At 41.9% G+C, this 12861-nt stretch overlaps 1 protein-coding gene across 1 annotated transcript; it reads left to right on the top strand.

Annotated features, from left to right (window-relative positions):
• Positions 1-9700: 9700 nt before the first annotated feature.
• On the top strand, positions 9701-11134 carry KLF17 (KLF transcription factor 17). Its single transcript, XM_027110695.1, has 2 exons — positions 9701-10559; positions 10890-11134. Exons 1-2 carry the CDS (start codon positions 9713-9715, stop codon positions 11132-11134), a joined length of 1092 nt encoding a protein of 363 aa, XP_026966496.1. The 5' UTR covers positions 9701-9712.
• Positions 11135-12861: the final 1727 nt, after the last annotated feature.

Here is a 12861-nt window from a genome sequence, read left to right as displayed (position 1 = left end):
CCCGTGTCCCCTGCATCAGCAGGCGGACTCTCAACCACTGCGCCACCAGGGAAGCCCCCAATCATTCTTTTTGATTCTCAAATTGTCACAAATTTGGCCAGTGGGAACCCCTTCTGTACCCCCCTTTTTTATACAATTAGTTTAAGTATTTCTTTCTTTTTTTTTACTTATTCTATTTATTTTTGGCTGCATCAGATCTTAGTTGCACGGGCTCTTTGTTGTGGTGTGCAGGCTTCTCTCTAGTTGTGACGTGCGGGTTCCAGAGTGTATGGGCTCTGTAGTTTGCAGCACACAGGCTCTCTACTTGAGGCGTGCAAGCTCAGTAGTTGCGGTGCACTGGCTTAGTTGCCCCGCAGCATGTGGGATCTTAGTTCCCTGACCAGGGATCGAAGGCACATCCCCTGCACTGTAAGGCGGATTCTTTACCACTGGACCACCAAGGAAGTCCCTCTGTGCCCCTTTTTAAACATTTAAAAAATTGTGGTAAAATCTGTATAACATAAAAATATCAGTATAGCTATGTTTAAGTGTATAGTTCAGTAGCATTAAACACATTCACATTATTGTGCAACCATTGCCACCACCCATCTCCAGAACTTTTCTCATCTTATCAAACTGAAATTTCCGTAATCATTAAAATAGTAACTTCTCAGTTTTCCCTCTGCCCACCCTCCACCCAGTCCCTGGCTATCACCGTCCTACGTTCTGTCTCCTTGAATTTGACTTCCTTAAGTACCTCATAAATAGAATCATACGTTATTTGTTTATTTTGACCGGCTTACTTCACTTGGCTTAATGTCTTAATGTTGAAGCATGTGTCAGAATTTCCTTCCATTTTAAGGCTGAATGATATTCTACTGTAGGTATATAACAGATTTTGTTTATCTGTTGATGGACACTTGGGTTGCTTCCACATTTTGGCTATTGTGCATAATGCTGCTCTGAACATGGGTGTACAAATGTCTCTTCCAGTCCCTGCTTTCAGTCCTTGTAGATATATACCCAGAAGTGGGATTGCTGGGCATGTAGTGATTCTATTTTAATCTGTTGAGGCAGCACCACTCTGTTTCTGTAGCAGCACACCATTTTAACATTCCCACCAGCAGTGCAAGGGTTCCAATTTCTCCACATCTTGCCAACACTTTTTTAAAAAATAATCATTTTAGTGGGTGTGAAGTGATATTTCATTGTGGTTTTGATTTGCCTTTCCCTAATGGTTAATGATGTTGAGCATCTATGTCTTTGGAGAAAAGTCTATTTAAGTCCTTTGCCCATTTTTGAATTGGGTTTTTATGGTAAATTTTAGAAGTTCTCTATATAGTTTAGATATTAATCCCTTACCAGATATGCGATTTGCAAATGTTTTCTCCCATTCTGTGGGTTGCCTTTACACTCTGTTGGTAGTGTCTTTTTTTTTTTTGGCGGTACGCGGGCCTCTCACCGCTGTGGCCCCTCCCGCTGCGGAGCACAGGCTCCGGACGCGCAGGCTCAACGGCCATGGCTCACGGGCCCAGCCGCTCCGTGGCATGTGGGACCTTCCCGGACCAGGGCACGAACCCGCGTCCCCTGCATCGGCAGGCGGACTCCCAACCACTGCGCCACCAGGGAAGCCCGGAAGTGTCTTTTGATGCACAAAAGTTTTAAATGTCGATGAACTCAATTTTGTCTATTTTTTCTTTTGCTACCTGTGCCTTATAGTAAGTTTTGAATCAGGAAGTGTGAATTTTCCAATTTTGTTCTCCCTTTTCAGGACTGCTCTTGGCTATTTGGGATTCCATATGAATTTCAGGGTGGATTTTTCTAGTTTTGCAAAAAATGAATTTTGATAGGGATTGCATTGCAACTGGATATTGGGCAGATTATTTCTTCCCTTTTTTTTTTTTTTTTTTTTTTTTTGCTGTACTTGGGCCTCTCACTGTTGTGGCCTCTCCCGTTGCGGAGCACAAGCTCCGGACGCGCAGGCTCAGCGGCCATGGCTCACGGGCCCAGCCGCTCCGCGGCATGTGGGATCTTCCCGGACCGGGGCACGAACCCGTGTCCCCTGCATCGGCAGGCGGACTCTCAACCACTGCACCACCAGGGAAGCCCTCTTCCCATTTTTTAAAATGTCTTTAATTTCCTTCAGCAGTGTTTTATAGTTTTCAGTGATATAGTTTCAGTTAAACTCTGGTTATTTCTGAGTGACTCTTTTTGATGCTATTGTAAATTGAATTGTTTTCCTAATTTCCTTTTTAGATTGTTCATTGCAGTGTATAGAAACACAATGGATTTTTGTGTCTTGAATTTGTATCCTGCTACTTTGCTTAATTTGTTTATTAGTTCTAACAGGTCTGTAGGTCTGTGTATGTAATCTTTAGGATTTTCTACATATGAGTGTATCATCTGGGAACAGAGACAGTTTTACTTCTTTTCCAATTTGGATGCCTTGTACTTGTTTTTCTTGCCTAGTTGCTCTGGCTAGAACTGGCAATGCAATGTGAATAGAAGTGTGGAGGCAGGCATCCTTGTCTTTTTTCTGATCTTAGAGGAAAAGCATTCAGTTTTTCACCATTGAGTGTGATGTTAGCAGTGGGTTTTTCATAAATGTCCTTTATCATGTTGGAAATTTCTTTTCATTCCTATGGTTTTTTTTTTAATCATGAAAAGATATTGGATTTTTCAAATGCTTTTTTCTGCATCAATTGAGATGATGTGTTTTTTCACCTTTATTTTTCTTATGTAGTATGTTATATTGATTGATTTTTGTATGTTGAATCAGCCTTGCCTTCCTGGGATAAATCCTACTTGGTCATGTTGTATAATCTGCTTAATATGCTGGTGGATCTAGTTTGCTACTTTTTTTTTTTAAGGATTTTTGTATCTGTATTCATAAAAGATGTTGGTCTATAGTTTTCTTTACTTGTGAGTCTTTGTCTGGCTTTGGTATCAGGGCAATGCCCAGCTCATGGAATGGATTAGGGAGTGTTCCCTTCTCTTCGATTTTTTGTTAGAATTCAAGAAGCATTGACATTCTTCTTTTAAGAGTTTAGTAGGATTCAACATGAAGCCATCAAGTAAAGAAACTTTCTCTGTCCTGGAAGCTTTTGATTACTGATTCAGTCTCCTTACTAGTTGTGGGTCTATTCAGATTTTCTATTTTTTCATGATTCAGTGTTGGTAGATATTGTTTTTCAATGATTTTATCCATGTCATTTAGGTTATCCAATTTGTTGGCATGCAACTGTTCATAGTACTCTTATAATTCTTTTCATTTCTATAGAATTGGTAGTAATGTCTTCACTTTCATTTCTGCTATTAGTAATTTGAGTCCTCTTTTTCTTGGTCTGTCTAGCTAAAGGTTTGGCAATTTAGTTAATCTTTCCAAAGAACCAACTTTTGGTTTCATTAATATTTCTCTAATATTTCCTTCTGCTAACTTTGGGTTAGTTTTTTTTTTTTCCTAGTTCCTTAAGGTGTAAATCTAGGTTGTTGGTTTGAGATCTTTTTAAATTATAAGCATTTACAGTTATAACTTCCCTCTTAGTCCTGCTTTTGCTGTACCTCATAAGTTTTTTACTGTTGTTTTCATTTTCATTTGTCTCAAGTATTTTCTAATTTCCCTTGTGATTTCTTTTTTGATCTATTGGTTGTTTTATTATTATTATTTTTTTACCTATTGGTTGTTTAAGAGTATGTTGTTTAATTCCACAGATTTGGAGATTCTCCAGCTTTCCTGCCATTATTGATTTTTAACTATCTTTCAAAATCTCTTAAGCCTTAATTTGTGACCTAACGTATGATCTGTTCTGGAGAAGAATGTACCATGTGCACTTGAGAAGAATGTGTATCCTGTTGTTGTTGAGTAGAGTGTTCTGTATATGTTTGTTATATCTAGTTGGTTTATGTGTTGTTCAAGTTCTCTGTTTCCCTACTTATCTTCTGTGTGGTTGTTCTAGTCTTTATTTAAAGTGGGGTATTGACATCTCCAACTCTTACTTAGAACTGTTTATTTGTCCCTTCAATTCTGTCAGTTTTGGCTTCAGATATTTTGATGGTCTATTATTATATGTAAATGTCTATAATTGTTTATCTTTTTGCTGTATTGAACCTTTTATTAATATGTAATATCCTTTGTCTCTTGCAACTTTTTTGATTTAAAGTCTATTATGTTTGATAGCCACTACTATAGCCACGCCCACTCTTGTTTACTATTTCCATGGAATATCTTTTCACTTTCAGCTAATTTTTGTCTCTGGATCTAAAGTAATCTCTTGTAAACAACATATAATTAGATAATGTTTCTTTTACTCCATTCTTCCAATCTCTGTCTTGATTGGAGAGTTTAAACCATTTATATTTAAAGTAATTAATGATAAGGAGAGACTTCTGTCATTTTGCTCTTTGTTTTCAATATGGCTTTTAGCTTTTCTTGTCCCTTGTTTCCTGTATTATATCTTTTGTGTTTAGTTGATTTTTTTTTTGTAGTGAAACTTTATTTCCCTTCTCATTTCCTTTTGTATATATTCTATAACTATTTTCTTTGTGTTTACTATGGGGATTACATTTAACATTGCCAAATTATAATATTCTAATTTGAATTTATACCACTTTAATAAGATAAAAAAATTCCCCATCCAGTTCTGTCCCCACTCCATTTCAGTTATTAATGTCACAAAGTTACATCTTTATGCATTGAGTGTCCAAAAATATAGACTAATAATTTTTTTTAATGCATTAGTGTCTAAGAAAACTGTTTTCCTTCATTCTCACACTCACACACTTAGGACGTCATATATGTGGGTTTTCTGCACCAAGAAACTCTGACACTAACTGCTTGGAATTAGTGCCCAATCCCACGGTTAAGGGCTTAATCCCACAGACTGCCCCCTACCCCCTGCTTCAGACGCCAGTCCTAAGTCCAGGTTGTCACCTGGGCTTCTGGCCAACTGGCTGTAAATCAGGGCCAGTTTCTATGACCTCCTCCTCAGATTTGATAATTTTCTAGAGCAGCTCACAGAACCCAGGAAAAGTTTACTTACTATTGCTGATTTATTACAAATGATATTTTAAAGAATACAATTGAACAGCCAGATAAAGAGATACATAGGGGGTGAGGTGTGGGAAAGGGGCACAGAGCTTCCATTCCTTCTCTGGGCACAGCACCCTCCTAGCACCTCCATGTGTTCAACAACCAAGAAGCTCTCTGAACTCTGTACTTTGGGGATTTTTATGGGGGCTTTATCATGTAGACATGATCAATTATTAACTCATTTTCTAGCCCCTCTCCCCTCTCTGGAGAATGAGGGATAGGGCCAAAAATTCCAAGCTTCTAATCATGGCTTGGTCTTTCTGGTGACCAGCCCCTATCCAGGAGCTCACCAAGAGTCACTGCATTAGAACAAAAGATGCTCTTATCATCCAGGAAATTCCAAGGGATTTAGGAGCTCTGTGTCAGGAACTGAGGCAAAGACCAATATACTGATTTCTCATTCCACCATTAGTCTCTCAAATCATGTACAAAACAAAAAGTGGAGTTACAAATCAAGTACAATAAGACCAGTTTTTATAGTTGTCCATATATTTGCCCTTACTAGAAATCTTTATTTCTTCAGATAGTTTTGAGTTAATGTCTAGTGTTCTTTCATTTTGACCTGAAGGACCCCATTACCATTTCTTCCAGGGCAGTTCAGGTCTAATGACATTAAACTCCTCCAGCGTTTGTTTATCTGGGAATGACTTAATTTCTCCTTCATATTTGAAGGACAGCTTTGCCAGATATAAGATTCTTGGTTAGACAGTTTCTTTCAGCATTTTGAATATGTCAGCCCACCGCCTTTTGGCATCTAAGGTTTCTGATGAGAAATCTGCTGGTAATCTTATTTGGGATTCCATATATGTGATGAGTTACTTCTTTCTTGCTGCTCTCAAGATTCTTTCTGTCTTTGGACAGTTTTGATTATAATGTGTCTCAGTGTGGATTTCTTTGATTTTATTCTATTTGAAGTTCATTGAGCTCCTTGGAGGTCTATATTCATGTCTTTCATCACATTTGAGATGTTTTCACCCACTATTTTTTCAAGCAATCTCTGACCCTTTCTCTCTCTCTTCTAGGACTCCCACAATGCATATGTTGGTCTGCTTGAAGTTGTCCCACAGGTCATTTAGGCACTCTGTTCAGTTTTCTTCAGTCTTTTTTCTTCTTGTTCCTTAGCTTGACAACTTCAATTGTCCTATCTTCAAATTAGCTGATTCTTATGTCTACTCAAATCTGCTTTTGAATCCCTCTAGTCAGTTTTTCATTTTAGTTATTATATTTTTCAGCTCCAGAATTTCTTTTTTTAAAAAATAAAATTATTTATTTATTTATTTTTGGCTGCATTGGGTCTTCATTGCTGCACGCGGGCTTTCTCTAGTTGTGGCGAGTGGGGGCTACTCTTCCTTGCGGTGTGCTGGCTTCTCATTGCAGTGGCTTCTCTTGTTGTGGAGCACAGGCTCTAGGTGCGCAGGCTTCAGTAGTTGTGGCACGTGGGCTCAGTCGTTGTGGCTCGTGGGCTCTAGAGTGCAGGCTCAGCAGTTGTGGCGCACAGGTTTAGCTGCTCCGCAGCATGTGGGATCTTCCCAGACCAGGACTCGAACCCGTGTCCCCTGCATTGGCAGGCAGATTCTTAACCACTGTGCCACCAGGGTGCCCAGAATTTCTTTTTAGTTTCTTTTTAGGTTTTCTATTTCTTTACCAAAATTTCCATTTTGTTCATACATCATTTTTGTGACTTTGTCCACATCTTCTTTTAGCTGTTTGAGCATCTTTAAGACAGACATCTTTAAAATTTCTGTTTTAAATTCTTTGTGAAGTAAGTTCATCATTTGATCTTTCTTAGACATTTCTGTTTATTTTTTCCCCCATTGAATGGGCCATACATTCCTGTCTTTTTATGACTTGTGATGTTTTTTGTTGTTGTTGAAAACTGGACACTTGAATCTTATAATGTAGAAACTCTGGAAATCCAATTCTTCCTCTTCCTCAGTGTTCGCTGTTTTTGTTTTTTGTTTATTTATAGTTTATTTAAATTGATGTATATTGTCTCTGTGCCAGCATCAGCTTGAGAGGTAAACTTAAGGTTTTCTTAGACCTTTTATGAGCCTGCATCTTTTCTTGGATATGTGTGGTGACTTTCCAAATTTTCTAGTATATGTGGTTACTTTTGAATATACTAGTTCTTAAATGTCTGGTTCCCAAAAGGTGAAAAAGGAAAAATGAAGGGGGAAAGAAACAGGCGCCAGGGACCTCCATGGCAGTCCAGTGGTTAAGACTCTGTGCTTCCACTTCAGGGGGCATGGGTTCCATCCCTAGTCAGGGGACTAAGATCCCACATGCCATGCAGCACAGCCAAAGAGAGAGAGAGAGAGAGAGAGAAACAGGTGCTAGTCCTTTTAAATACCCTGGAAGTCCTGTCATTTGGAGGAGAGGTTTGTGACAATGGCTTCCCACCTCTGTCTGCTCATCATGATCAGAAGCGGCAATTAGTGATAATACAGATTACTCAATATTTGGAGCACAAGGTTTTCATTGCCCATTCTGGCTCCCACAGGTCCAGAAATGTGTGCACAGCTTCCTGGTATGGGCCCCGGGGTGTTTTGGGATAGCCACTACCTACCTAAGAGCTGAAACTGACTGAAATTAACTGCAGTTTACCTTCCAAGCCTTCCCTTGGAAGTCACAAGCATTTAATTGACTCCATTGTTCCAAAGCAATTACAAAAGGCAAATTCTGCAGGTGTAATTGTTATCTTGGGGACATGGATTCCTGGTGCTTTCTACTCTATCATATTCCCTGGTGTCACTTCCTGTGTCCTTTTGACACAGTCCTAATAATCTTGGGAAGTTCCCTTATTTTCTGGCACAATAAGATGCACCACAAGCTCACTTATTCATTCCTTCTTCCAGACTTGGAGTCAGGAAATACTCTAAGGATGATTCTTCCTCTTAGTAAGGAATGGAATTAAAGGCCAAAATCTGAGCATGAGGGGTTTGTGTTTGTATAAAATATTTCCTATTTAAATATAGCATTATTTTTTTAAATATAGCATTATTTTTATTTCTGATTTTTATAATTTCAGTTATGCTGAAAATCCTGATTTCTCACAGTATTGTTTTAAAACCACTTTATTATGAAAAATAACCCTCAAACAGAAAAGTGAATATAAGTACACAGCTCAATGGATTATTACAAAGTAAAGACCTTTGAAGCATTGTTAGCACTGCAGAAGCCCCTACAGTTTCCCTTATTGCCCCCTTCCCTCCCCTCTAATATTACTCATAGCCTATTGTCTGGACATAACTTCTTTGAATTCCTCTATTTCTGCCCTTTGGTGTTTCTGTAATTGGTAAAAGCTGCCATTGCTTTCTTAAGTTTTACTTTCTTTTCTTTTTTTTAAATTTGTGTTTGAATGTCGTTAAATTTTTCCTTGTTCTTTTTTAAAGTAAATTTATTTATTCATTTATCTATTTATTTATTTTTGGCTGCGTAGGGTGTTTGTTGCTGTGCTGTCTCTAGTTGCAGTGAGCAGGGGCTACTCTTCATTGCAGTGCACGGGCTTCTCATTGCTGTGGCTTCTCTTGCTGCGGAGCACAGGCTCTAGGCTCACGGGCTTCAGTAGTTCTGGCATGCAGACTCAGTAGTTGTGGCTTGTGGGCTCTAGAGTGCAGGCTCAGTAGTTGTGGTGCACGGGCTTAGTTGCTCCGCGGCATGTGGGATCTTTGATGTTTTAGTATCTTCTATAGATACTGTATTTTACTCATGTATTGTTTTTCATATTTAAATGGATTGGTCTTTTCTGGATCCTCTCAGATGGGAAATTATAGGGTAGTGTTCCCAATTTCTCAGCTCAAGAGCCCTCTCTCTACTGCTACGGTAATTGACAACTTTAAAAAATATGATTCTTGGATCCTGTCCTGTTTCAAGAAGTTCTACCACCAATCTCTTCTTTTTTCCCTTGACTTCCAAGACAATCCCCCACCCTTTTTAAAAGTGTTTTAAAAGTCTGCCTCTTTTCTTTACCTCCTCCAATGCTTGATCTCACACCTGCCCACAGCATTCCCACTCAGGTGAGAACCTCTTCGTAGGTAAATATTTGTGAATGGTTTCTAAGTCTTGCCAAAGCCAAGACTAACTGAACCCTCCATTCTTCTTACCTTTATGGCTTTCTGAACCTGTTCTGCTGGTTTGGGATGATCCCTCACACTTAAACATAATCTGGAATTTGAGGGTTTTCTCAGTTTTGCTGAAAGTACAGGTTGTAGAATATTTTATTTGCTCTTTGTGCTTTTTTTGAAATAAAACCGAAAACATGCCCAGCAAGAAAAGTGACATGAGTCACATCTAGATTTCCACCATGCTTCTATTAGCCAGACTTGCATTTTGTTTGTTTGTTTGTTTAGTGGCTACACTGCATGGCACATGGGATCTTAGTTTCCCAACCAGGGATGGAACCTGCACCCCCTGCAGTGGAAGCACAGAGTCTTAACCACTGGACAGCCAGGAAGATCCCCCAGGCTTGCATTTTAGAAAGCCCAAACTGGAGAATGGCCTGGAGGTGGAATAATTTAGGCAAGAGATGATAGAGGCCTGGATTAGGGTGGGGCCTGGAAATGGGGAGAAGGGACATGTGGAACTGGAATTTGAGCTATGGTGAATTTCACCTGACTTTCTTTTTCTAAGGATACTGAGAAGTCAATGTCCATCTTGGATGTGTCTTCGTCTCCCAGAAACAGTGGAGTGCACACCTCTTGGAACCATGGCCCATCAGGCATTCAACACGTCCCTCAGTGCATAGAGCTGGAGACGACCTCCTTGGTCTCTGCTGAGGCACCCAGGCAGAACGCCAGTGAAATGGGGTCACACTTCAGTATGTTGCTGCCTGACCACGGTGTGACCTACTGCCCCCAAGTGACTTTCACTCCTTCCCAGATGATTTACACTGAGGGAATGTCTCCTTCCCAGACAGAAATGATGATTTTCAAGGGGTCCCAGGCGATGCCCTTAGGAGAGCCCAGTATTCCAGGGGTGGCCACGACCTTTGGTGGGAATCTAAGGATGTCCCCCAATGGGCCGCCAGTCTCACCTGCCAGTGGAATCCCAATGATGTCCCACGTCAGAATGCGAACAATGCCTTATTCTGGCCTCCCAACAGTACCTTCTAATGGAGGCCCTTTAACACCTAAAACGTTATTGGATCCAACCATGCCTTCCACTGAGGCCCTAGCAATGCTCCGCTCTTTGGATCAGATGTTGCCCCCTAGAAACCCCCACAACTATGGGATGCCCCCAGCTGAATCGCCATTATTGCTGGCTTTGGAATCCCAGGGCTCTCTTGTGAGCCAGCCAGTCTCCCAGGAAGACCCCTTCCTACCTAAGCAGCCCTTACCTGCTCCACGGAGAGCAGAGCAGTACTCCAGGGCCCAGGAAAGGCCTCCCAGGAGGAGATCCCCAATTTCAAGGCCTTACCGCTGCGACTATGAGAACTGTGAAAAAGCTTACACTAAGCGCTCCCACCTCGTGAGTCACCAACGCAAACACACAGGTAAATGAGGTGTCGGATGGGTGGGGTGGGTGGAGAGATCTCTGGACTTTAGATTTGTGGGGGACCCCTGGTTTGTAGTGGTTTGGGATTAGCCCATCATCCTTCAAGTTTGGGATCAAGCTCTTCTGGGCCCACCAGCTTGCTTTCCCACAGTCCATGATGACTGTGCCAAGGTGGAGACTGCTGATGGTGCTGTCTTCTCACTGCTGTCCTGAGTTTTTCCTTTTGCTTGCTCAACGTTGACTGCTCTGCTTCATAAAGTCAGACCCCTTCCTTCCTACCTGCTGGCCTATTCCTCAAAATTCCTTCTCTCCCTTGTCATTCCCCCAGGTGAAAGGCCCTATAAATGCATGTGGGAAGCCTGTACTTGGTCCTTCTTCCGTTCTGATGAACTTAGAAGACATACTCGGATACACACCAAATACCGACCACATAAATGTGACCAGTGCGGCCGACAGTTCATGAGATCCGACCATCTCAGGCAACACCAAAGGACTCATATGCGGATGCCAACATCCCCAGACCCACCGGCTGACAGTGGACGTATGGCTGGTCCTCCTGCTCCTGGTCTTTAGGTCAATCTGCTCTTCCCCTCATTTTGGCTTTTCTGCCCAGAGCTTGCCTGCCTCTGACCAGCTAGTCTCTTTGGTAGGTGTAGGTTTTGATGAAGACAGAAAGGTTATGAGGCAGTGTGGAAGCCCATATGAGCTCTGGACCTAGTTGGGGCTCCTCAAAAACTGTCTTGGGTGTCCTCACATCTCTGGGGCCACCTACTTTTGTGCCAAGTTCAGCCACGTGGCAAGATGGAGCAAAGTAGCGGTTGGGAGCTTTATAAAAAGCTCTTTATCTTATGTCACTCCCAGCTTGAAACCCTTTAGCGACTCTCCTTTGCCTGCTACATAAAATCTAAGTTCCTTATCTTGGTCTTTGACAGTTTCCAGAGACAGACTATGTCCAAATCCTGAATTTACCACTTACTAGCCATGTGACTTTGGGAAAGGTCTTTGATCATTATGCCAGATTCCCTCTTCTGGTAAAAGAAAAACAGTATTGGACTGTTGTGAACACATCTTATGTACAAAATCAGATTCTGTCCGGCACTCACCAGCCTCATGCCCAGAGTTTGTCTCCTCCCATCATTTCCAGACTTGGATGGAACAAGACATGGGATCTGGCACCTCAAGTAGCCACTAGCAACCCAGGAATGTGGAAGAGTTAGTGCTCCTGGGGTAACATTTGACTAACGGGAGATGGGAGAAATCCAGGATGATAAATTCCCTCTTCTTCCCTCCCTTCCCTGAACTGGTCTGGTGCAAGACACCATTTCTCCCAATGGGGAGACCTCCCAAGTGGACAATGGACACACCTTCTGTGCCTCTTCCAGTCTTGTCATGAAGCAGACTCAACCTGCTATCACCTGGCATTGCCTCCCATTCTCTTGCGTCGAGTCCCTTTTCTCACTCTCAATGCCCTGTATTTGCATCACCCAAATAAAACATCGGTACTTAGTTCTTGTTCTAGGCTCTGTTTTCTAGGTAACTTGGGGTTGGAAGACATTAGACTGGGGCAGAGAAGGATGAACCGCACTGTAACCTTCCCTCTTCCCCCCACCAAGCCCAGGTACCTGGACTAGTAAGTATCAGCTATTAAAAGGCCTGCTCTGCCCTGCCCCTCTCCTGGGATTGAGGGCATAATGACTCCTCTGGAAACTCAGCCCCAGGTAGGTCAGAACCTCATTCCTGGATTTCTCAGCCAGCTGTTTTACTGACCAGCAAACTAACAGAAAGGATCTTGCCTAAGTTCTCAAGGGGCAGAGCTGGGATCCCAAGCAGGATCTGCCCACTTCAGAGGTAGATCTCTTATCTTAGAGATGACGTCTCCTACAGGTGTCTCCTGGGCCCAGTCTGGTGCCCAGTACTATCAGGTGATGGCCACAGTGAAATGAATCACATCTGGTTCCTGTGGCCCAGGGACCATCTTGGTCTAGGGGCTGAGAGGTCCACCTTGGTGCATTGGCCATGGAGAGGAGGACCACCTGAAGGGGAAGGTCAGAATTTCTGGGGGAGGTGACCCTTGAGCTCAGTAAGTGAGGGTATGTAACATCTAGTAATCCCTTAATGTTGAAATAAACTGAGCAGATGAATGAAGAGAAAAGAGAATTCCAGGCAGAGAGAAGCTGCATCTGGCGATTGCTCCCAGGAGAGTCAGCCTGCAAACTTCCATTCATTCGACAAATGTTCTTCAACCCACAATACAGAGAGCACCATGGCTGTCGGGACAGCTCATGGTGAGGGGCACGGAG

The sequence above is a fragment of the Aethalodelphis obliquidens genome, unplaced genomic scaffold, assembly GCF_003676395.1.
Source record: "Aethalodelphis obliquidens isolate GAN/ISIS:26980383/991018 unplaced genomic scaffold, ASM367639v1 scaffold9, whole genome shotgun sequence".
Taxonomy (NCBI): Eukaryota; Metazoa; Chordata; class Mammalia; order Artiodactyla; family Delphinidae; genus Aethalodelphis; species Aethalodelphis obliquidens.
The sequence above is the reverse complement of the archived record's forward strand: the minus strand, read 5'-3'. Positions and strand labels throughout refer to the sequence as shown.

What these genes read in the sequence shown, in the direction of transcription:
- KLF17 (XM_027110695.1), top strand. Translation starts at nt 9,713, where the DNA reads ATGTCCATCTTGGATGTGTCTTCGTCTCCCAGAAACAGTGGAGTGCAC. An exon ending in TCACCAACGCAAACACACAG is followed by an intron (nt 10,560 to 10,889) that starts GTAAATGAGGTG and finishes TCATTCCCCCAG; the next exon opens with GTGAAAGGCCCTATAAATGC.